General features: G+C 37.8%; 2 protein-coding genes across 7 annotated transcripts in view; one reads left to right on the forward strand and one right to left on the reverse strand.

Annotated features, from left to right (window-relative positions):
* Positions 1-14,343, reverse strand: part of ENKUR (enkurin, TRPC channel interacting protein) — a 43,311-nt gene extending 28,968 nt beyond the window's left edge. For 2 of the 4 annotated variants that reach the window (XM_067030444.1, XM_059058141.2), the window contains exons 1-3: positions 13,647-13,919; positions 5,797-5,942; positions 37-260 (exon numbers count right to left, since the gene is read on the reverse strand). In XM_067030444.1, the coding sequence (XP_066886545.1) occupies positions 37-260; positions 5,797-5,942; positions 13,647-13,786 (510 nt within the window). In that variant the 5' untranslated portion in view covers positions 13,787-13,919. The other 2 variants (XM_067030445.1, XM_059058139.2) reach the window with 2 other exon arrangements.
* On the forward strand, positions 13,856-25,325 carry THNSL1 (threonine synthase like 1). 3 transcript variants are annotated; one of them, XR_010839896.1, is made up of 3 exons: positions 13,951-14,149; positions 18,031-18,156; positions 18,760-18,822. XR_010839896.1 is itself a non-coding variant. In XM_067030443.1 (2 exons), exon 2 carries the CDS (start codon positions 21,299-21,301, stop codon positions 23,528-23,530), a length of 2,232 nt encoding a protein of 743 aa, XP_066886544.1. In that variant the 5' UTR covers positions 13,856-13,906; positions 21,249-21,298; the 3' UTR covers positions 23,531-25,325. The 3 variants fall into 3 exon arrangements, 2 of the variants coding, with proteins under 2 accessions (XP_066886544.1, XP_058914120.1); XM_067030443.1 differs by lacking the exons at positions 13,951-14,149; positions 18,031-18,156; positions 18,760-18,822 and adding exons at positions 13,856-13,906; positions 21,249-25,325; XM_059058137.2 differs by lacking the exons at positions 18,031-18,156; positions 18,760-18,822 and adding an exon at positions 21,249-24,702 and having other exon boundaries at positions 13,888-14,149.
* The last annotated feature ends 5 nt before the right edge of the window (positions 25,326-25,330 follow it).

The following is a 25,330-nucleotide window of genomic DNA, read 5'->3' on the forward strand; positions in this document are numbered from 1 at the left end:
TGACTATCAGGTGTTATTAATATATCACAAGGCTACCTTTTTATTGATGTACTTGGGAACTAGTCCTGAAGTTTCAAGGTCATGCTTGTCTCCAGTTCTTTTGTCAACATAAATTGGTTTAGGTTTTTTAGCCACTCCCATAATGACATCGGCTGCATTTGTATTTATAAAATTTTTTTCACTCTGTATCCCCATGACTGGATGGTCCGTCCTCAATGGCACAGCAGGCTTTCTGGGCTCATTCCGTTCAAACTTTTTTTCTGTTAAACATAACATTTCCTTGTTAATATTAAACTATAAATGTGGCTACTCAGTACTATTTATAGCATCCAGATATTTTACCACTAGTATGTTAGAGTTTTATTAATAATATATTCAAATATTTAAGGTAAAAATCAGTAATCATAAATGCAAAAAAATTAAATGTGACATAATCAATTAATACGTTGGAGAACAATATAAAAATCTAAGGGAAGAAAATAAACATCCCAAATCATATGCTAGCTAAAACATTTTTATTAGCTATTATAAAAATATTTTCTTATAAAGATTTCAATAACAAATGTTCAGTATGCCCACTGAAAAAAGTCCAAAGAAACATTAAAACTTTTTTCTGAGTACCTTCAATATTATGAATAATTGCCTCTTCAGAGGAAAGTTACTGTAAAATCACCAAGTAAATAAATCAAACTTGATGTATCCAAGAATCTGTAGATGTTTTTCACTAAAACGATTATTATTATAAGGTATAAAAATCATGTTAATAGCTATGTACCTAACATGCAGCTTAAGAAATGATAAATGACCAATACTGCTGAGGTTTCCTATTCACTCCTCCCTGATTACAGCCCACCTCCTAAAATAACTGCTATCCAAAGTTACTTATCTCTCTCTACCACATTCTCTTCATTAGCAGCAGATGAAACTGGCCATTTTTACACAGCCTCTTTGGCTTGACCATTCCAACTTATCTATTTTGATACAGCCACATCAGAGTGGCTTGTCAAAATGCTAAAATGTCAAATAATTACACTTTATTTCCAAGAACCGAAGGCAACAACTCTCTTGACAAAAACCTTACTCAAAGGCTTCCCTGGTGGTGCAGTGGTTAAGAATCTGCCTACCGGGCTTCCCTGGCAGCGCAGTGGCTGAGAGTCCGCCTGCCTATGCAGGGGACGCGGGTTCGTGCTCCGGTCCGGGAGGATCCCATGTGCCGCAGAGCGGCTGGGCCCATGAGCCATGGCCGCTAAGCCTGTGCATCCAGAGCCTGTGCTCCACAGCGGGAGAGGCCACAACAGGCCTGAGTACCGCAAAAAAAAAAAAAAAAAAGAAGAAAGAAAAAAGAATCTGCCTACCAATGCAGGGGACAAGGGTTCCAGCCCTGGTTCTGGAAGATCCCACATGCCGCGGAGCAACTTAGCCCGTGTGCCACAACTACTGAGCCTGTGCTCTAGGGCCTGAAAGCCACAACTACTGAGCCCGTGCACCACAAGGACTGAAGCCCGCCTGCCAAGAGCCCGTGCTCCGCAACAAGAGAAGCCAACGCAATTAGAAGCCCATGCACCACAACAAAGAGTAGCCCCCGCTCGCCGTAACTAGAGAAAGCTTGCGTGCAGCAACGAAGACCCAATGCAGCCAAAAACAAGTAAATTAAATAAATTTTAAAAAACAACAAAAAAACCCCACCTTACTCAAATCTTAACCCCAGCACAATTACTATGGACTTTGACTTTATTCATTTCTGTACTGTTTGAACTTTTAAATCATTTTATATAACTTTTATTATCAGAAAAAAACAATACTTATTATTAAAAGTTTATGAACTGGATTAATCTCTTGTTATAGGCTGAATTGTGTCTCCCCCCATATTCATAGGTTGAAGCCCTAAATGCCAGTACCTCAGAATGGGACTGTAGTTGGACATGCTTTTAAAGAGGGACTTAAGTTAAATTGAGGTCATTACAGTGAACCCTAATCCAATATGACTGATGTCCTTGTAAAAGGAGGAAATTTGGACACAAACCCACACAGAAGGAAGCCATGTGAAGACACAGGGAGAAGACAGCAATCTATAAGTCAAGGAGAAAGGTCTCAGAAGAAATGAACCCTGGAAACATCCTGATCTTGTTTGTTTGTTCTGTTATTGGGTTTTTTTTTTTTTTTTTTGGCCATTCCACATGGCATGTGGGATCTCAGTTCCCCAACCAGGGATGAAACCCATACCCCCTGCAGTGGAAGCTCAGGGACCACCAGGGAATTCCCAGTAACACCCTGATTTTGGACTCTAGCTCTCAGAATTGTCACAAAATACATTTCTGTTTAAGCTACCCCATACTTGTTATGGTAGCAGCCCCAGCAAACCAATATACCCCTGATAATTCTACACACCCCCAGGAAACATTATAAAGGAGGTTTTGAATGTTCACTTATTCATTAATTCAGGCAATATATTTTTGTTGAGCAATTACTATGTCCCCAGGTAATGCTCTAGGAACTGCGGGTACAGGAGTGAACAGAAGAGACAAAGTCCCCTTTCTCATGGAGTTTACATTATAGTGGGGGATGAAAAAATAAAATATAATATGTAGACTATAACGTATATATCTGCTTGAACTATATGTAAAATTGTTTACTGTTTTTGACCTACAAAAATGGTTATCTTCTTCCTATTTAACATACTACTGAGGTGTTGTGAGCATTGTCAGAAATTGAATTAGGGAGTTCTTCCAAAGCCCGGAGCAGAGAATAAGCCTGTTACAACCCAAATAGCTCCCTTCTACCAGATACACCCAAGTCAGGTTGGGTATGTCAAGTAATGTTGGCATAATCAGTTTGCCTAAAAAACCAGAGGCATCCATCTTACAGATGTTCACATGGGAAACATTTAGAAGCCAGATTTAATTATGAGTTGAAAGCGCATGCAAAGGACTCCCATAACGATGGCTTTAGAAATGCAATTAAGAGGCAAAACTGAATTCTCAGAAAATGAGGAAACAGTTTGGAAAGACTGATAATTCATTCTTAGTTGAGTAAGTATATTATAAACCTTGGTTGTCTGTGGTTGTACACTGGATGGAGCCCAAAGCCCACCCCCATCTTACCCTTATATCAATATCTAAACATCATATTGTTTTCATCTGAGGAGTAGGGGTTGGCGATGTGGGGTGGCTCGGAAAATGGGGCGAGGATGTCTCTTTACAAATTATTCGCTGGTAGTGTTAATAAGTCTGAAAACCAAATGACTGGGTTTCTTTTTAGGCTGTAATAAAATGGCAATATCAACATCGTCTCGTAGTCATGCAGATGTTCTACTACTTAAATTTAGAGAAATCTTCTTGTACCTCTTAGGTATTTTTCAGTGTGTCTAGCAAATTATTGTGTTTAGAATGGCAGAATATTCACCAAGAGAATGGCAGTGGCCTTGGCCTATATTACCTTTAACTTTGTCTCACTGGACAGGGCTTTTAAAGCTCTTGTAATGCCCTGAATTTCTTAATTATTCCTAAGGCCAGTGAAATTTTGTGTTTGTTTTGCCTTATAATGTTTATAAGAGAAGAGACAGACTTCTTCCCTTTCTCCTTATTTGAAACTTACGATTTATATAGTTAGGTTATGTAATATGCTTAACCTTGGAGAGGATTCATGAGGACCCAAGTAATATCATTGGTTCTAAGGCACTTAAAGTATTAAATTCCATTTTAAGACTTTCCAGTGTTCACAAGTGCTTGTGGGTCACAAAATAACAAGACTCCGCTTAAGGGAGCTACAAGAGAGGCTTCTGAAGACATGAATTTCAGCATGAATGTTGTATTTTCAGACTTGCTTCTTCCACCTTTCCCAATAACGCCCTCATCCTCTGTCACGGCATGAGGCTTATTGAGAGAGGATTGTGGGACACATAATATTGCCATAGGCAGAAGTAGTTTCATTTTTGTCAAAAGGCACACCCTAGTTGGGCTTGAGATATTGCATTATTTCCTTGATGCCAGAAGATGGGAAGAGGCTTTTTTGGGGCTGTGTCGGGTCTTCATCACTGTGTGTGGGCTTTCTCTAGGTGCGGTGAGCGGGGGCTACTCTTCGTTGTGGTGCGCGGGCTTCTCATTGCGGTGGCTTCTCTTGTTGCAGAGATCGGGCTCTAAGGCGTGTGGGCTTCAGTAGTTGTGGTACGCGGGCTCAGTAGTTGTGGCTCGCGGGCTCTGGAGCACAGCCTCAGTAGTTGTGGCTCACGGGCTTAGTTGCTCTGTGGCATGTGGGATCTTCCCAGACCAGGGCTTAAACCCGTGTCCCTGCATTGGCAGGTGGATTCTTAACCACTGCGGCACCAGCGAAGTCACCGAGGCTAACTTTTAAAAATAGATAGACTCATTGCCCTCTTCTCTTTATTATCTGTAAACATCAGGGAAGACATACCCAAGATGGGAAGAAGTTGCTTCCATGAATCCCAATAGCAATTCCTTTTTCATCCACTCTCCACTTTCCTGATGGCCTTTTCCCGATAGCCATATTCTCTATGACCACAATTGACTACATAATTTGTGAGGCCCAGTACAAAATGAAAACGTGGGGCTCCTTGATAAACAATTATTAGGCATTTCAAGATGGCAAAAGCAGAGCATTAAACCAAGTGTGGGATCCTCTGAAGCACGGGGCCCTTTGTGACTGTACAGGTAGCATGCCCAAGAAACTGGCTCTCATTCATGAAGGCTCCTCCATTACATCTAACTCTTTCACTGTCCTAATGGTCTTAGAGATCGGAGAGAGTTAAAGCCCATACTCAAGGCCAAAGTGAGCCTGATAGTTGCTTCGACAACTGATAGTAATGGTTGTAGTTTTCATCTCTTGCAGAAAAGACCAGACAGGGCAAGATGCTGAGCTATCTTGCCCACTGAGGTTTAGAACTCTTCTTATGATCATTGTTATTGAAGTCATATAGCTAGTTATGAAGATGGTGGGGCATGTGGTGCTGGAGGTGGGGTTTTATCAGATATTCCAAGATGTAGTTCAAGATGCTTACACCATCAAAGGAAAGTCTACTTGGGGGGCAACTTGGCATTCTCCACTCTCTTTTTCTACTACATTGTGGGGTTTTTTGAGAACTTTTATTTAAAATATTTTTTCACTGAAGTATAGTTGATGTATAATACTGATTATATAAGTTACAGGTGTACAATATAGTGATTTTTAAAGGTTATACTCCATTTATAGTTATTATAAAATATTGGCTATATCCCATGTTGTACAATATATCCTTGTATCTTATTTTATACATAATATTGTACCTCTTAACCCCCTACTTGTGTTTTGCTCCCTCCCTCTTCCCTCTCATCACTGATAAACACTGGTTTGTTCTGTGAGTCTGCTTCTTTTCTGTTATATTCACCAGTTTGTTGTATTTTTTAGGTTCCACACACGTGTGATGTCATACATTTCCCTGTCTGACTTATTTCACTTAGCATAATACCCTCCAAGTCCACCCACGTTGCTGCAAATGGCAACATTTCATTCTTCGTTATGGTTGAGTAATATTCCATTGTATACATATACCACATCTTCTTTATCTATTAATCTGCTGATGGGCACTTAGGTTGCTTCCATGTCTTGGCAACTGTAAATAATGCTGCTATGAACACTGGGGTGCATCTACTATGTTCTTGACTTCTGCTTTCTCCTAGTCTCTCAAATTCTGTTTAATATGAGGTAAAGTTGCTATCACTGTAAACATTTAATATTCACAGACAAAATAATTTTAAATTATCTGCTAACACTTTTAATATTAAAAAGAGTGATAAAACCTACTGGGCGGTAGAGTTTTTTCCTTTGAATGTTTCTTCAGGAAATCCTTTGGAGAAGGTACTTCAAGTTTTGCTGGTCCCATAGTTTTCATTGCAGTTTTAAATTTTTGCTTGTCATCTTTTACAGCTGCCTTAAAAACTGATACATACCTAAAATTAAAAGAAAAAGTTGTAGCATTTACATTTCTAGTAAAAATTATTTAAAGTTTAAAAAAGGATATACGTTTCTAATTTATATATATCTATGTTCATTTGGAGATAGCCGTAAAGCATAATTATCTGAATTATCTGAGCCCTGTCCATCAGGCTTAGCCAAGCTAGATGGAACCTTTGCCCTAAGAAAAATGTGCCAGGATAAAGATGGTCATAGTATTTCCTTATTATCCTTTGACTATCTATAGCATCTATAGTGATGTCACCTGTCCCATTCCTGATATTGGTAATTTATGTCTTTTTTTTTTTTTTTGCTGATAAGTTTAGCTAAGGGCTTATTAATTTAATTGGTATCTTAAAAAACCAGCTTTTCATTGATTTTCTTTAATATTCACGTTTTCCATTTCAATGATTTCTGCATTGATCTTTACTATTTCTTATTTGGAATTTAATTTGCTTTTCTTTTTCAATTTTTTTTTTTTTAGTTTCTTAAGATTCAAGTTTAGATATTTGACTTTAAACCTTTATACTTATCCAATAGAAGCTATAAAATTAAAAAATACCTTTTTAATTCCCTTCTGATATCTTCTTTGGCTTAGGAGTTTGTTTAGATGTGTTTTGTTTAATCTCCAAATATTTGGGGATTTTCCAGATATCTCTTTGATTTCTAATTAATTTCTACTGTGGTTAAAGAATATAATTGTAAAATTTCAATCCTTTAAGATTTTCTGACACTTGTTTTATGGCACAAAGCATAGTCTATCTTGGTAAATGTTCTACATACACTGGAAAAGAAAGTGCACACTGCTGCTGTTGGCTGGAGTGTTCTATAAATGACAATTAGGTCAAACTGGTTGGAAGTATTTTCAAGTGTTCTAATAATCATTGAAAGAGAGATGTTGAAATCTCTGACTATAATTGTGGATTTGTCTATTTCTTCTTTTAGTTCTATCGGGTTTTGCTTCATGTATTTTGAAGCTCTATTAGTAGGTGCATAGCATTTAGAATACCTTCTTGAAATACTAATCACTTCGATATTATGAAATAATATTCTATATCTTTTAAAATTCTGTACTCTAAAAATCTACTCTGATATTAATATAACCAGTCCACATTCCTTTGATTTATGGTAACAGTATTTTTCCATTCTTTGACTTTTTACTTACTTGTGTCTTTATTTTTAAGGGGATTTTCTTATGGAAAGTGTAGAATTTTTATACTTTCAAAGGGTTTCATTTCTTTGGTGTATTTAGACCATTCACATTTAATGTGATTTAAAAAATATGTTTGTGTTTACATTTTTCATCTTGCTATTTGTTTTCTACATACCCTGTTGCTGGTTCTTCCTTATTTTATTCTGCCTTACTTTTTGTTTTATTTTGTGGAAGTTCTAAGGTTTACAATATACATGTTTAACTGATCATAGCCTACCTTCAAGTATTATTATGTCACTTCACATAGGACATAAGAACCTTACAAAAGAATACTTGCATTTACCCCTCCCCCACCTTTATCCTAATGTTATATGTGTGTTATAAAACCCATAACTCATTGTGATTACTTTCCCTTTAAAAAGCCAAATAAATTTAAAAGAAATTCAGAAATAAATTTAAAAATAAGAAACTTTAATATTTACCCATATATTTACCATTTTAATGTGTTCTTTATTTCACTGTGTAAATCTAAATTTCCAACTCATACCCTTTTCTTATGCATTATGGACTTTTAAACTTCTGGCTTCCACTGTTTCTGATATTTGCTGACCTTCTTTCTTCCTCTGTATGTAATGCTTCTTTTTTCCTTGGCTGTTTTTAGGATTTTTCTCTTTATTACTGGTTTCAAGAAATTGTATGTTAATGGCCCTTGGTATGGTTTCCTCCCCCTCCTCTTGCTCCTCCTCCTTCTCCTGCTTGGGGTTCATTATGATTCTTGGATTTGTGGATTTAGAGATTTCATTAATTTTGTGAAAATTTTGACCATTATTCAAATATTTCTTCTGTATCTCTCTACTCTCCTTCTGGGACTCTAATTATACTTGTGTTAGGTTGCTTGATGCTGTCCATAGCTCACTGATTCTGTTTTCCTTTTCAGTTTTTTTTCTCTCATTTTCATTTTGTATTGTTCTAGTATTACTATGTCTTCAAATTCAACAATATTTTCTTCTTCAGTGTCTTAGCTACTGTTATTCCCATTAAGTATACTATTTTCATTTTAGACATGGTATTACTTATGTCTTCAAGTTAGATTTGGGGTTTTATTTACCCTTCGATTTCTCTCCATATCTTGCTCATGTTTTCCTCTGCCTTTTTGAACACATGGAGAATATTTAAAATAGTGGTTTTAATCTCCTTGTCTGCTAATTCTCTCATTGATATCATTTCTTTGTCTGTTTGTATTGACTGATTTTTCTCTTGGTTATACATTGTATTTCTGGGTGCAGGAGCTTTTAGTCTATTTCTGATTTGGCCCTACTACTGAGGCAATATATTTCTGAGGGCACTACTCAATTGCTTGCATCTCAGGAGGAGTTTCCACTCTGGCTGGTGGGAATATAAACGTTATCTCAACCAAAGACTTCAGGGAAATTCTCCTGCATACTTCTATAGTTCTCTATATATGTAGTTCTTTCCTCTCTGGTACTCTTGTGCTGTGACTCTACATGCCTTGACCGCCTCAAACTCTGAACTCTGTTGCTTTAACTCAGGGAAACTGCTGGATTTTGTTTTAATTTCTCTTTCCTGGACTTTTGTCAGGAGATTCTCTCCAGAGAGTATGTTGGGACAAATGTAGGGCTTGTTTCCCTTCTCTTAGGGATGACTACTCTGTGTTGCTTGTCCAGTGCCTGAAAAACCATTGTTTTACATATATTTTTCTGGTGTTTTAGTTGTTTAAGGTGAGAGGGTAAATTCCACTCTTGATTGGAAGCAAAAGTTCAGCTATACCACTTTTAATACTTTGTATTCTCATCTTACTATGTAGATAAGTTTGTGTGGAGAAACATTAAATTGTTTCTTGCTTTTAGAAGACTTTCCTTAATCATGAACTAAATGGCTGGGAATTAATTATGGTCCAAGCTGAATGAGCTCACTAGATACCATCAGGAAATAATGTTCAATACAAATCTGTGCCTTGAAATTCCCATGGAAGTTGGAATTGGCAGATATGATCCCTTAATAAAATAACTTCCTCTGCAGTAAAAAGGAGTGCATATACTCTCACCTTTTAAAAATTTGCAATCTTGTGATTCATTACACTATTTTGTGTGAAAGCTTACCATCCGTTATAGAAAACAAGATATTCTATTCTATATGAATAATAATTTTTTAATTTTTCCAAATTACAAAAATTTTTTTAAATGATGAAACTAATGTAATGGTATATGTCAATTATATCTCAACAACAGAAAAAAGGAATAAAGATCTAGGTTTCCTCCATCTCCTCAATTCATTTTCCAGAAAAAATTATGTTTTCTATACCTCTATTTATGTATGAATTGTAACTTGATTTTTAAAACAATTTAGGGGCTTCCCTGGTGGCACAGTGGTTAAAAATCTGCCTTCCAATGCAGGAGACATGCGTTCAAGCCCTGGTCTGCGAAGATCCCACATGCCATGGAGCAACTAAGCCTGTGTGCCACAACTACTGAACCTGTGCTCTAGAGCCTGTGAGCCACAACTATTGAGCCCGTGTGCCACAACTACTGAAGCCCGCACACCACAATGAAGAGTAGTCCCTGCCCACTACAACTACAGAAAGCCCATGCACAACAACGAAGACCCAACACAGCCAAAAATAAATAAACAAATTTATTTTAAAGAAAACTTAATATAATGTGATACCTTTCCATGTTAGTACACATAAAGCTTACTTTCTTTTCTTTTTTTATTGCATGAAAGAGTCTTTAAATTCTATAGCACTTTACAGTTTTCAAAAGTTTCACCTACATCATTTCATATAATCCCATAATAATCCTTTTTTCCCCCACCCCTTATAGTACCCTTCCCCCCTTCCCTCTCCCCACTGGTAACCACTAGTTTGTTCTCTATATCTGTGAGTCTGCTTCTTTTTTGTTTTATCCACTAATTTGTTGTAGTTTTTAGACTCCACATATAAGTGATATCATACAGTATTTGTCCTTCTCTGTCAGACTTATTACACTTTGTATAATGCCCTCAAAGTCCATGCATGTTGCTGCAAATGGCAAAATTTCATTCTTTCTTTTATGGTGGAATAGCATTCCATTGTATATATATACCACATCTTCTTTACCATCCATTTATTGATGGACACATAGCTTGCTTCCATTATACTTTCTTTTCAATAGCTGCATTTTATTCCATTTTCTGGATAGTGTGGTTTTATTATAAAGATCCAGAGGGTGACTTCATTAGACAACCGGCCTTACTTTCTACTTTTTATTAGATGTGGGCTATATATTATTCTAACACTAAAGTTATCTTCAACAGACATATCATACCTGCACTTATTTTCTTGCCAAGAGTCACCACATAGTCATATTAAACCTGTAGATACACAGTTCTAAAGCAGTTTATCTTAAAGAGCACACAGAGAAATACAGACCAAGAGTTGGTACAGTTTGATAATGCTTGTTTGAGATTTTTTTTTATCCTAATGGGTTAGATGAACATCTGGTAAACTACTGTTTTTTGTTTGTTTTGTTTTAAATGCCAGGCCAATATTATTGCAGCACTGGTCAACTGTGTCGAGTTTTGGGACCTAGACTGCTCATAGCTCATTGTTCAACTGGAAGAGGGTGCCCTTCATCCCACTTTGATTACATATATCCATTCTCTAAATTCTCATTTAGCATCTGCATCTCTCATTAGGGTTTTCAATAATATATGGTTTTACTGTTAACCGATGTTTTAATGTTTATCTTTCAGTTCCCCAAGGAGCCTGTAACCTCTGAGGTAAGGGAGATCACAGTGCTGTCAATTGTTGGTTTCCCCAAGGAATCCACCTCTTTGTGAAAGCTGGACGATCATCTTGCCAGTCTTGCAAAGAGCTGCAGTGAGCTTTATTGAAGCTGGGTTTATAACTCAGTGATACAAACAAGGCTCGCAGCTTAATATATTTCTTTCTTAGCATGAATTTGTACTGCAGTAAGGGGACTGGGTAAGGGCAAGTTTGTGTTACTGTGGTGAGAAAGAATTGGTTAAATGTTTTATAATGCTCTGTTTTTTTACAAATTAGTGTTTTGCATGCATGACATCTTGTCAAACTAAAAACTCATGGTTGTGCTGACAGTGTAGGCTAACTTCACCCTAATGCAATGAATTCTTTGCCATCCCATTTGGATGCCTTCTATTCCTTTCACCGTAGGTTAGTTTTTTCTCCTTACTCCTTCAGAGTAAACCAAGGAGTTTGTGCTGTCACTCTAACACTGCCCAAGGGCAATGTGATACACTAATAGGGGTTCAGTAAGTGCTTGCCAAATGAATAAAGATTTTTCCTATAAAATTTCTTGATAAAGTCACCTAGATGCAGTAAAGCTTTTAAATTTACCAAAAAAAACCAAAACACCTATTTAATAAACTATCTTAACATTCAAATACAGTATTCTATGCAAAATATAATCTGCCAGTGAGTTATACCAGAGAAGCTTTATCTTGTACAATATACGGTAATTTTCGACCAAAAGTCCATTCAGCAATAGTTAATTTGAACACTTCTCATAAACTCTGCAACTGTGCCATATCTTACTTTGAATTCCTATTTCTAATTTCTACCAGATTTTGAGAAGCTAATGAAAGACAAAATAGGTATTGGTTTGGTTAAAAACAGATACTCAGGCTTAAAAATGTAAGGATCTGCCCTGTTGTTGAAGATGTTATGCACCCTAAGTAATTACTAGTAAAGATAATTGATAATTAGATATGAAAGACCTTAAAGATTATCTGGTTCATTCAGTTTGTTTTACACATCAGAAAACAAATGAAAATGTATGCATGATCACAAAACCAATTAGTTGCAGAGCCTGTTTTTTTTTTGTTTTTAGCCCAGTGCTCTTGCAATGCGGTTTTGACTTGGATCAGGAAAAAGAGAAAGGTAAAAGCTGCAAAAAGCCTAGGAGAAATGAGATTTTCTCTATCAGTTACCTTCTTTTCTCCCCATAGATGTAAGTGCGTGCTAAGTCCCAGGAGACTAACTGGGATGTTTACTGTGTGGTTAACTTTTCGAAATTTGGGGAATTAAAGGGGGTCCTAACACCTTCATGAAAATCTTAACTCAATTACATATTTTGGGGTCTCTATCAATCCACTCTTCCTTCCATCAACTATCAGACCAAGAAAAGACCTTAGAGGGACTTCCCTGGTGGCACAGTGGTTAAGAATCCAACTGCCAATGCAGGGGACATGGGTTTGAGCCCTGGTCCAGGAAGATTCCACACACTGTGGAGCAACTAAGCCCGGGTGCCACAACTACTGAGTCTGTGCTCTAGAGCCCACGAGCCACAACTACTGAAGCCCGTGTGCTACAACTACTGAAGCCCACGCGCCTAGAGCCTGTGCTCCGCAACAAGAGAAGCCACCACAGTGAGAAGCCTGCGCACAGCAGCAAGCAGTAGCCCCCGCTCGCCGCAACTAGAGAAACCCTGCACACAGTAATGAAGACCCAATGCAGCCAAAAATAATAAATTTATCTTTTAAAAATGAATGAAAATGACAATGTTATTTTTAAAAAAAAGACCTTAGAAACTACCTCATCCATTTATTTTGTTTCACCAATCAAAAAACCGAGGCTCAGAAACGAATGGGAATTTATATTTGACAGCGCTCTTGGGGGAAAAAAATAAGTATTCTCCCTTTATAGAGGGAGTAGTACTGTAGTCAGAAACAAAACAATGAACTCCTGAAACCAAGTTTCAAGTATCCTAACACAGGATAATAAAACTGTGATTTTCTCTTTTCAACAATAAGAAATTTCAGGCTATGTTGTATGCCACAGCATACACGAACAATTAAATTATAAACAATCACACACGTATTAAAAGGAGGCTAACATAAGAAAACGGCCCTCTCCCAACACTAGGCCGCCCTCTCTGTGAACTGTGAGATGCTAAATACTTATATTTTGCAAACTCTTCTTTAAGAAGTTGTCATCCAAGGCTACTTCACTGAGACAAAAATACACGTTATCTCGTTTTGAAAGTGATATGATGCTTATTTAATCCTGAAATGGAACAGTTAATTCCCCATTCTTGTTTCAAGTGGTAATCTTTGCTTACCCACATACCTAGGAGGCGGGGGAAGCTCCTTCCAGTCACCGGGTATGAGGTTATAAACGCTCTCAGAAGAGCACGATGGATCCATGGCCACCAAATGAATCCTTAAAACTACTCAGCTTTTTTCTAATTATACCAATATCTCCATCCCTTTCTTCATCGCTTCCCCGTTCCTCTCCTACTCTCTTGCCTTCTCAAGGAACTAAGGCTTCTCTCTTTCACACAATTCCCTTTTGGCCTCTTCTTAGCTGTCCTCTCTTGAGAAGAAAATAAAATATCTCTTCTATTACTCTTGGATCACTTAGCGTTGTTGACGGCACGACTGCCCTGGAAACAGTTACTAGGCAACAGGGAAGCGGACGGCGGCCCTGCAAACTACCTTCCCTCTCTTCCCTCTCTCTGCAGCTCCTTTTCTCTCAGAGAAGTTCAACCTGAAAACCACTGTTTATATGTACCTTTGGGAGTAAAGGGGTGAAGAGTGGCGTCCCCTTAAAATGTTGCTCTTTCCTGTTTCTGTATATTTGGAGAAAAACATAAATTCTACCAGAGACACGTGCGGCATCGAAGCTGGCGTGCAGGCGTCACACAATAACATTCTTGTGCGCAGGTGCTAACCCTGTGGGGGCGGGGCGAGCGGCTGAGGCCACGCTGACGCACGTCCGACGTCGGGAGCGGGACGAGGGAGGGAGGAGCCCGAGGAGCGGAGCCGGCTCAGGTGGGTGGAGCGCGGGACGAGTCACCTACCCGGTGCTGGGCTGCTCCGGCTGTGGGCGTGGCACGAGGACGCGGAGGCGGACCTAAGCGCAGGCGCAAAGGCCGCTGTGCGGAAGCTGGGTGGGCCTAGCGAGGCCTGGGCGGGCTCCCGAGGTGTGGGGTTGCGGCCCGAGGCGGCACTGGCGGCTCCCGGACGGTCCTTTCCATTTCCTTTCCTTTCCCCCGTCTCAGTGTGATTTTCTTGGTGAGTTATTTGAGGAGAAAGGAAAACTGTAGAAACCAGTCCGTTCCCATCGCATGCCTTTCCCGCTCCGTGCCTTCCGCTTTTCGCTGCTCGGCGGTGATCTCAGCGTTCTGTTCGCGCCCGCCTTCCCGGCTGCTTAGGTCCCGGGCTCAGCCCTGCCGCCACCTGTGCGGGCGCGCCTGCGCCCCGCCGTCCTCCCGGTTCACCTGTCGCGGCCCGTCCTCCCCCGGGCCACCTGCCTCCCTTTCTCCTGCACCTCGCCCCTTCTCCGCCAGTTTACCTCTTGATCTGGCCCCTCCTCTTAGGTCTTTGTTTTTTAAACGAGAAGCCTAAACCTGAAGGAGAAGCCTTTTAAACGGTCCCTTGAGTTGCTGCCCTTTTTATTTTTTGGTGTCCCTTTTTGAAAACGATCTTAGAGGTTTTATTCCGTTTGAACCATTTGGTCTTCCGTGAACCTACGTAATCGCATATGACTGCTGAAGGAAGCTCACCATCCCGAGGCTTTGAAAGACATTTTGGCAATATGGTTCTGAACCAACCTTATAGAGGCCACTCTGCCGGAAGGGACTTAAGGATGCTCCAAGATACGAGGCCAGTTTTGGTCATCTCACTGCCAGGGTGCTCGGTGGAGGGATTAAAACAGCCTGGTGGCTTGGTTAACTTAAAAGGGTTTGCTGAGGGCTTCCCTGGTGGCGCAGTGGTTGAGGGTCCGCCTGCCGATGCAGGGGACACGGGTTCGTGCCCCGGTCCGGGAGGATCCCATGTGCCGCGGAGCGGCTGGGCCTGTGAGCCATGGCGGCTGAGCCTGTGCGTCTGGTGCACAGGCTCCGCAACGGGAGAGGCCCGCGTACCACAAAAAAAAAAAAAAAAAAAAAAAAAAAAAAAAAAAAAAAAAGGGTTTGCTGAATGTGTGGGTCCTTATCATCTTGGGCTCTTAGTGAATTTCATTAGACAAGAATAAATTTAGTTTTTTCTTATACAGTTGGTCAGGTTTTTATTTTTTATCCCAGGCGTTTAGCAAACATTTTATTTCAGATGATTGGCACCTTGTGGGTGATGCTTCTGTTCTTCACATTGGATTTTCTGTTTTGAAACAAAACAGTTTATACGTATATGCCACTTTGCCCTTTTCCTTTCCACTTCGAGTATTTTACGTTTTGGGGTTTTTTGCTTAGCCTGTATAGAGAAGAATAATGTTCTCTATACATGCTAAGATTTGAACTAAGGACTCAGAATGATAATACCGTTAAGCCAAGTGGACAGTCATTGGCCAAAGTTTATAAACTTTCTAATTAGAAGGAACGCTTTAGGACTGTTTGTATGAATCAGTTCCTAAAAGAGCCAATAAAGGCAAAGCATGATTTCTCCAGTTAGTAAGCACCCACTGGCTTTAGCTAGTCTTGACTTTCTGCTGTTACTGAATACATTACTTTCACTGATGTCAGTATATTTATTATGGTTTTAAAAATACTAAACAGAATTTAAGGTCTCAATGTAGTGTATTCAGTGCACCGTCTTAATGAAGTTGTTAAATCATTTGGAAAGGAACTTTTTTTTCCTTTAGGTACTTGGTCTGTAATTCTTCTTGCCTTTTGAAAGTATGTTTACAAAGAATGCATTTCTAATTTTTATAATTCCCTCGAAATGGCAGTCCTGTTCAAGGAAATGCCTGTGTTCAGTGTGTCCACAGAGAATTAGTATTGGTGTACCATCAGAGGTCGTGAACTTTTTCTGTAAAGGGCTAGATAATAAATATTTTAGGCCTTTGCAGCCCAGATGGATCCTTTTGAAACTACTCAGCTCTACCATTATAGCTCAAAAGCAGCCAAAGACAATACTTAACAAATGAAAAATGAATGAGCAAAGTTTTGTTCCCATGAAATTTAATTTACAAAACTAGGGGTGGGCCTGTGGGTTGGCCTGTGGGTTGTAGTTTGCACAGACCCCTTATATGAATGAATGGTTGTACAAACAAATTAGTTTTTTTCGCTAAGTATTATTTTAATCTACTTAAATGAATAAAATGGGCAGAGGTGGGAATATAAATAGGACAATTGGGAGGAAAATAAACCCTTTCTAAAGACATATTCTTTACAATATTTTTCTAAGATATAGAATTGCAAAGGGTACTTAAAGAGGCTTTTGAATTAGATACGCAAGACCCTAAAAAGAATATCTGACAGCGTAAGACTACCAACAGGAAAGGCTTAGTCAGCTTGATTCTAAGATAAAGGCAAAGATGAGTGGTGAACTTGGAAAATGCTTTGATTGTAAGACCCCTGTGATTACCACATGGCCCTGAAGTGCGGTCCTTCCTCCTCCCTGTTTCTGTCAGCTGACTGACTGAAGGCTCGTTAAGAGGGTTTTTACTTAGTAGTCAGAAGCAGCAAAGCTTCTAACCTTCTGCTGGTTAGTTTATATCCTAATATATTTGCATTTTTTTCGTATTACTTATGGGAAAACAATTTATTGTAAAAATGCAGTAATTTTTAAAGAATTTTTAAAAAACCTTAGAATGTGTTTCTTCATAAAATAGTGGACTAGATTTAGTCATCCTTAGAAATTTAAATAGAGATTGTATTAAAACAGGATGACAAGTATAATCATGGCATACATATTTTCAAAAGTTCATTGAACTGTAGCCAGTTCTCATCATGAAATAATTTTTGAAGTGCTATGTCTTATGTTTTATTTTGGGAGAGTAATAGCAAATATTTTAAATGGGTAACAAATGCTAAATCATTTTCACTAAATAGATTTTGACAATTTACCAGAAGTATTCTAGGTAATTTTAAAATGGAATTGAAAATTTCTGGACTATTTTGGAAGTAAAAATTGATAATGGGTTTAATACGGTTTTGGCTGATTATCAATCACCTAGTGGTAAATGTAGGAAAATACCACTGTAAATAGTTTCCTGAAAATTAATATGTATTTCTGTTTTAAAAGTGTATAACCTTGTTATCATTCTTAGGAAATAATTTTAAAACCTTTTAAAAAGTGGTTTCTGTACTTTTTTTCCTTGAATTCTTCAGTTTTGATCAGCTTGCCACAGTAAAATTGTTAAATTTCATACTTCGAGGTCACACCGTACTTAATTATGTACATGTGGACATTCTGTTTTTGTTTTTTAATGTTCTTGCTGTGATACTGACACATCACTGCCATTCCATTTATCTGTTTGAATGGCAAGTGTCTTTCATGTCAAAAAAGTGTCCATTGGAACTAGTGGATCAAAAAACTCCACTGTAAGTGATAAGAAAACCTATTTAAAAATTATTAATGTATAATGGAGTGGTATATATCTTCTATCCCCTGAGAAATTAGAGAGTTTACTAAAATATTTTTTGTGTAGAACTTGTCTCTACAAAAAATATTTGAGAACGTCAATGATTCAGTAAAACCTGAGTACTTAATGATCAAGAGATTTAGTTTTTAAGTACTGTTTTTGTTTCTTGACCCTTGTGTGATTGACTTGCATTTAATTTGAAATAGTTTTGTTCTTTGGCTGAAGAAAAATTGCCTATTCATAACCCCTGTACTGAAAAACGTATTAAAATATAAGTAAATGAAAAAGTCTAATAGCATGGCTTTGAATCATAAAGGAAAATGATATGCAGTTGGTCCTCACTTTTCACAAGTTCTATATGTGAATTCTACTCGCTAAAATTTATTTATAACCCGAAATTAATACTTGTAGCACTTTTGCAATCATTCATGGTCACGTGCACAGTGGTGAAAAATTTGAGTCACGAGATATGTATTCCAAGCTGGAGTTAAACAAGGTGATGCTCTGCCTCTTGTTTCAGTTCCTACTATAAACAAGTATCTTTTTTGAATTCTATTTAAGTGCCACATTTTTTGCATTTTCGTGCTTCTAGCTGGTGATTTTTGCTGGTTAAAATGGCCCCCAAGCAGAGTGCTGAAATGCTGCTCCTGTTCCTAAGGCACCAAGGCCACGATGTCCCTTACAGAGAAAATGTGTGTGTTAGATAAGTTTCCTTCAGGTGTGTGTTAAAGGCTGAGTTCAATGGTAGTGAATCACTATGTATGTATATTAAATAAGATGTCTTTAAGCAGAAACACACATAAAATATTACGTATTGATCGGTTGGCAAAAATGTTGTGACCAGAGGCTCACAGGAACCTAACCTTGTGTTTCCCCTAGGAGCAATGGTTCAGTATTCGCTAATTCATATTCACGGTGACGTGATAGAACATAACTACCATGCATAATGAAAATTGACTATATTACCTCTTAAGTAAAAATGCAGTGTCCAGATAAAAGTTACATGCTGTGGGCATTATTCCATCTTCTCTTGTCTTTTGGTTTGCTTACAGTGGAAGTTGAAACCCTAAAATGAGTTTGTGGCTAAATGTTACAAAATTTAGTATGTAGCTTCTTTAATTTTCTTTAAAAATGATAATGTTAGAGCACTTAATACCTGCCTGCTGCTAGTTTCAGGAAGATTTTTATGGTGAAGTAATATTGATACAGAATTAATAAGTTGAACTGTCACAATTTTCTACTTTGAATTCATATAAAACAAAGGAAGAATAAGGTTACGAAAGATGAGGTGAAGTTAACATGCATATTGTTTGTGTTACAGTCTTCTACTTTTAATGGAGTTGATGTTAAGCACTGTAGCAACCAACATAAAGTGGAAAAGATCAGATAAAAGATTTAATGCCCATAAAACAAACCAGCTACTCAGGTAATACACAATTATTACCAATATAGACTTCAGAAAGTTATGCACTGGGAACTAAAAAAGAAGACACTCTGTGATGTTATAAGCAAAAGCCACCTGAATAGGAGGTTAATCAGGCTGTTTTATACAGTGTGTATAAAATAATGTGTTATAACACAAAATAATGTGTTAAAGAAGAGTTCCAGAATAAAAGTAGATTATTAAAAGAAATTGCTGATAGGGTTCAAGTGTATAGTTCTCTGATCCTTGGTTTGTTTCAGGGAAAGGAATAGACTGTGCTTGACAAAAAACAGTTCTTGATTCACGGATGAGTACCCCTGTTTTCTCTGAAGGTTTATAAACAAACCAAACCATAAAAAAATATGCCTAGCTTTGTGCCTAGATATTCTGATTCAATTTATATGTTTTTAGTCTATTGTCATTGAGTGACAGTGGTTAATATTACTACATAAATGGTCTTATGTGCCAGCCACCATGCTATGTGCTTTGAATTTATTATAAAATCATTTAAATAGCCAAGAGGTACCCATGTGTGGCAGACACTTTGCGCTTTTTACAGGAGATGTTATTGCATCTAAATCATTTAGTGATTCAGATGGATAAAACAACCTAAAAGAGTAATTCAGATACTCATTTCATAGCTTCAGTCCACTGGTCACTAAACATACAGTTAAATCATTGAAAGTTTTACGTGTCGTGTGAAAGATTTATATTTATCATTTGGTTATGTTGTCTTGTATATTGCTTTCTGGCAGAAATTCGGTACTGTCTAGTAAAACTTTTTTCTTTTTTAGTAAAATTCTTTTTTATCATAAGATGCATGTATTGAAAAAACGACAGTATTTTAATCTTTTAATAATAGTTTTAGGGAACCATGAAGAGGGTCAGTTTATTATTTTTCTATACTTAAAAAATTTCAGATGGACATTTTAACAATAGACTGTGGAATTTTATGATACTGTTATGATTAACTTGAAATTTTTTCCCTTATAGATTCCACTTTTTGCAAAGATGGCTTTGCCTCAGCATCCACAAACTCTTCACCTAAGATTGGTTCTTGTGTGTCATATGTTTACAAGTCAGTGGGAGTTAGCACATACAAGCTGAAAAGCCAAATAAGGAAATGTATTCCTTCTCTTTAAAGTTCTGATTTAAGTTAAATTCAGTGTTAGCTTAAAATAGTTGAAATGTTTTATTAGATAATAGTTTGAGTAGCACAGATGATCAGAGTGGTAAATGATTGAAAGTTTTCAGAACATGTCTAAACGTACGATCTGACATTCAATGTGGCTTAGTTGCGTATTGGTTCTACCACAGAACACATGAAAAGCCCCACTACGTGTCTGTAAAGTTACTTTAGTCAATTTAAGTAAACATCGCAGCAGTTATTAGACGGTGCTTTACATGTGACTTGTCTTGCATACATTTGTGTTTTAATGGTGCGTATACTCCCAAAGGCAGGGATTTGACCAGCGTGGGGCGCATTACAGAGCTGCTCTGGGCACCAGAATAAGTCGGTCCTCTTATCGTTGGAGACATTCCTGAGCTTTTTTGCTATCACTCTGGAGTCTGGAATTTGAGTTTACTGTCTCCATTGATGATGTTTATAGGACAGAAATTAAAGTGATGGTCCCATGCAGAGAAGGTTACAGATATGTAGCCTTTGACTTTGCTGCTGATTATCAATTTTTCTCAAGTATTTGCATAATGTTGTATCTTTCACTAGCTTTTTTTAAGGCCTTCAACATGAAAAATATGTAAGAATGATTCTTAACAGTAGGCATGTAAAAGGCATGTAAGAAAGAAAATGTCCTACCTTTGCCCTATAGTTTGGAAAATTATTTAAGCATCTTATTTATTTGTTTTTATAAGCAAATATTTTACTCTGGTTTCTTGTGAATTCTTTGACTAAGAAGTTTATGAGTAACATGATAATCTGTCAACATTTTCATACAACTAAAGAGAAATTAAATATAAAGAGTATTCAGCTTTTTGAATTGCAAGTAAATAGCATTCCAACTCCAAATAATCCTTATTTACATGGGTTATAAACCGTGAGACAATTTTCATTATAGGAAAATAAATAGTAATTTGACTTAGTACCTTTCTGAAAAAGCATCTGTGATATGTGGCACTTTCTGAATAAAGTGTTGCTCATAGTTACAAATTGTTAAAGTTTTGATTACTCAGTGTCTTGAGACTTGAAAAGATTGTTAAAAGGATAACATGAAATAAATGAGAATTTGAGTTCAAATACTTTTTTAAATATCCCATAAATTTGGAAGAATTTTAAACAATTTACTGTGGGCGTGGTTATACTTAATCCTATTGGAATAGTCTTTTGAGATTAGTAACCAAGTGTCTTTGTTTGTTTTTATGTTTGAAAGGGCCAAAGCCAGTTTTTAGGTTGGCCTGCACAGAAAACTGAAAAGAGAATATGCTCCACTTGAACCGATGTCAGCATCTGAAACAAGTAACTCCGAAAGGCTTTTCTAGTACACAGATGAAAACGGATAAACATGCACAGCGATTTCCTTCCAGAACCTTTGCACTTGCGGAATTAAGGAAGTCACGGCACTCAATCTGCTCTCTTGTTGGAGACAAAAATATTATCCTGATGGGACCACCCGGTGCTGGGAAAACAACAGTAGGCAGAATAATCGGTCAGAAACTAGGTTGTTGTGTCATAGATGTGGATGATGATATCCTTGAAAAAACCTGGAATATGAGCGTGTCTGAAAAATTGCAGGATGTTGGTAATGAGCAATTTTTAGAAGAGGAAGGAAAAGCCGTGTTAAACTTCTCTGCATCTGGAAGTGTGATTTCCCTTACTGGGTCCAATCCAATTCATGATGCTAGCATGCGGCATCTGAAGAAAAATGGGATAATTGTTTATCTGGATGTACCTCCAATAGATATAGTTAGTCGTCTAAAGTTAATGAAAATAGATAGGATTGTAGGTCAGAATTCTGGAACATCTATGCAAGACTTACTTAAGTTTAGAAGACAGTATTATAAGAAGTGGTACGATACTCGTGTTTTATGTGAAAATGGGGCTTCCCCGGAGGAGGTAGCTGACAAAGTGCTGAATGCAGTTAAAAGATACCAAGATGTGGACTCGGAAACGTTCATTTCCACAAGACACACTTGGCCTAAAGGCTGTGAACAGAAGGTGCCAACAAAATTCTTCAGTGAAGCTGTGACTGAGGGGTTAGCTCCCGATGGTGGACTTTTTGTTCCTGAGAAGGAGTTTCCAAAATTAAACTGTGGGGAGTGGAAAAGCCTCGTAGGAGCAACGTACATAGAAAGAGCACAGATACTCTTGGAAAAATGCATACATCCTGCTGACATACCTGCTTCCAGGTTGGGAGAAATGATTGAAACTGCTTATGGGGAAAACTTTGCCTGCTCAAAAGTTGCCCCTGTCAGGCACCTGTCAGGCAACCAGTTCATCCTGGAGTTGTTCCACGGACCAACGGGATCATTTAAAGATGTGTCTTTACAGCTCATGCCCCATCTTTTTGCACACTGTATTCCACCAAGTTGTAATTACATGATACTGGTAGCCACCTCAGGAGACACCGGGAGCGCAGTCTTAAATGGCTTTAGTCGTCTTAGTAAGAATGACAAGCAAAGAATAGCGGTGGCCACATTTTTTCCTGAGGATGGAGTAAGTGATTTTCAAAAAGCACAAATAATTGGCAGTCAGAACGAAAATGGATGGGCAGTAGGTGTCAAGTCAGATTTTGATTTTTGCCAGACATCTATAAAAAGGATTTTTCAAGATTCTGATTTTACTGGCTTTCTTACTGTGGAATATGGAACAGTCTTAAGTTCAGCTAATTCCATAAACTGGGGCCGACTGCTTCCCCAGGTAGTTTATCATGCTTCTGCATACCTTGATCTCGTTAGCCAAGGATTCATTTCTTTTGGATGCCCAGTCGATGTGTGCATTCCCACAGGAAACTTTGGTAACATTTTAGCAGCAGTGTATGCCAAAACCATGGGAATCCCTATTCGAAAATTTATTTGTGCTTCTAATCAGAACCATGTTTTGACTGATTTTATAAAAACAGGACATTATGATCTAAGGGAAAGAAAATTAGCACACACCTCTTCCCCAGCAATTGATATTCTCAAATCTTCAAACCTGGAGCGACATTTACACTTGATGGCTAATAAAGATGGACAATTAATGACAAGATTATTTAATCAATTAGAAGAGCAGCATCACTTCCAGATAGAAAAGATTCTAGTTGAGAAAGTTCAGCAGGATTTTGTAGCTGACTGGTGCTCTGAGGGAGAGTGCCTCGCAGCTATTCACTCTACCTACAATACTTCCGGGTATATTTTGGATCCACACACTGCTGTTGCAAAAGTAGTTGCCGACAGAATGCAAGATAAAAGCTGCCCAGTGATCATCTCATCTACAGCTCATTACTCAAAGTTTGCGCCTGCTATCATGCAGGCTTTAAAGATCAAGGAAATCAGTCAGACTTCATCAGGTCAGGTTTATTTACTGAGTTCATACAACGCATTACCTCCACCTCATGAGGCTTTATTAGAGAGAACAAAACAGCAAGGGAAGATGGAGTGCCAGGTCTGTGCAGCTGATGTGAATGTCCTGAAGAGTCACGTGGAAAAACTAGCACAAAATCACTTCATATAGAAGTTTTCTGAGTAAAAAAAAAATGTTCTGGTGATAAGCATGCAATAATAGATCACAAAAGTTGATTTGGAATACAGATAACATTTTGTTTTTTATGTAAATATGTATGTCTATATTTAGATCTGTTATCTTTCGGAATTTCAATAGCCTAATCTCTGGATCTGAACATTATTACACATGCTCCTTGGATCCTTAATCTGGAAGTGACAGAAAGGTAGCAAAGTGCACAGACCCTTGTGCTGTGCTTTGCACTCATGAGGGATATATCAGTTTCTACTCCCTCAGCCCCACTTTTGAGCAGACCAAAATGTCTGGTATTCAATCTGGCAATTAAAATATTTAAGCATAGTTGTTACGTAGTACATCTGTAACCTTTACCAGTTCTCTATTGAATAGAAAGATAATTTACCACTCTGATGGTTAACTTCTGTGGAGGAAGTAGTAAGCTCATCTATTAAGAAAGGGCTAGTAGTGTTTTTGACTCTCCATTTCGGACTTGTAATTAATTATGTCTGTTCTACGCCACCCAGATTAGATTAAGTGCTCTGGCCTTCACTCCCCTTTGGCTATGTATAGTTAAGGTGATGTAGTTTGAAAATGAAGACACAAGATTTAAATCCACGATGTAATAATCAACAGAACTACTTAGTAGTGGATACAGAAATAAAATTATGTATCTATTTCAAGAGAAAAGCTTTCCAAAATTCAGAGTATTTGAATCGTCTTCATGGAAGTATGTTTCCAGTTCTACCAGTTTTCCTGTATTATTTGGACTCCATTCCTATATAATTTGTCTATTGTCTCTCTTTTCAATGAACATTGTCTTTTTTGGTAACTAAAATCACATACAGTTGATGCACATATTTAGTTTTCCCTTCTTTGTAGTAACAATACATTATAAACGTGATTTACATTTGTGAATTTCCTGGATGTTTTATTTCTGAATTAAAGAAAATCAGTGAAAAGGACCTGTTAGTGTAATGGACTACTCTCAACCACAAGATGGCATTCCTAACATAATTTGTCTTTGCTGGTAACATTCTGCTTCATTTTCTGGGAGACCTACCTCCCTAAAGAAACATATTACAAGTTGTCAAGAAAAAACTAATCGTTCAATGAGCAGAAACAATCTGTTTAAAAAATTAAAAAATTAAACTAATTATGTTAACTTTGGATCTATGGCTTCTAAAACGTACATTTTAAAACCCAAACTTGAAAACCAAGGGCCCTTACAAGAAAATAATGGAAGATTCAAAGTTTACTTATTCACATAGGTCTTAGTTATTTTATCATTTGCTTTTAAGGATATTTGTTTCAGTAAATGATATGTTTAGAAAACGCATGTAAAATTTCCTATGTGTATGAGAATACACTATTTTTTTTAAAGTGGGGGGGACAGTGTTGAAAAAAAAATGACATGGGGCTTCCCTGGTGGCGCACTGGTTAAGAATCCTACTGCCAATGCAGGGGACACGGGTTCGAGCCCTGGTCCGGGAAGATCCCACATGCTGCGGAGCAACTAAGCCCGTACGCCACGACTACTGAGCCTGCGTTCTAGAGCCCACGAGCCACAACTACTGAGCCCGCGAGCCACAACTGCTGAAGCCCGCGCGCCTAGAACCCGTGCTCCACAAGAGAAGCCACTGCAATGAGAAGCCCGTGCACCGCAACAAAGAGTAGCCTCCACTCACCGCAACTAGAGGAAGCCCGCGCAACAAAGACCTAACGCAGCCAAAAATAAATAAATTTATTTTTTTAAAAAAAGACATGATTTTTGCCCACAAGAACTGTAATTAAGGA

The sequence above is a fragment of the Kogia breviceps genome, chromosome 3 (assembly GCF_026419965.1).
Source record: "Kogia breviceps isolate mKogBre1 chromosome 3, mKogBre1 haplotype 1, whole genome shotgun sequence".
Classification (NCBI taxonomy): domain Eukaryota; kingdom Metazoa; phylum Chordata; class Mammalia; order Artiodactyla; family Physeteridae; genus Kogia; species Kogia breviceps.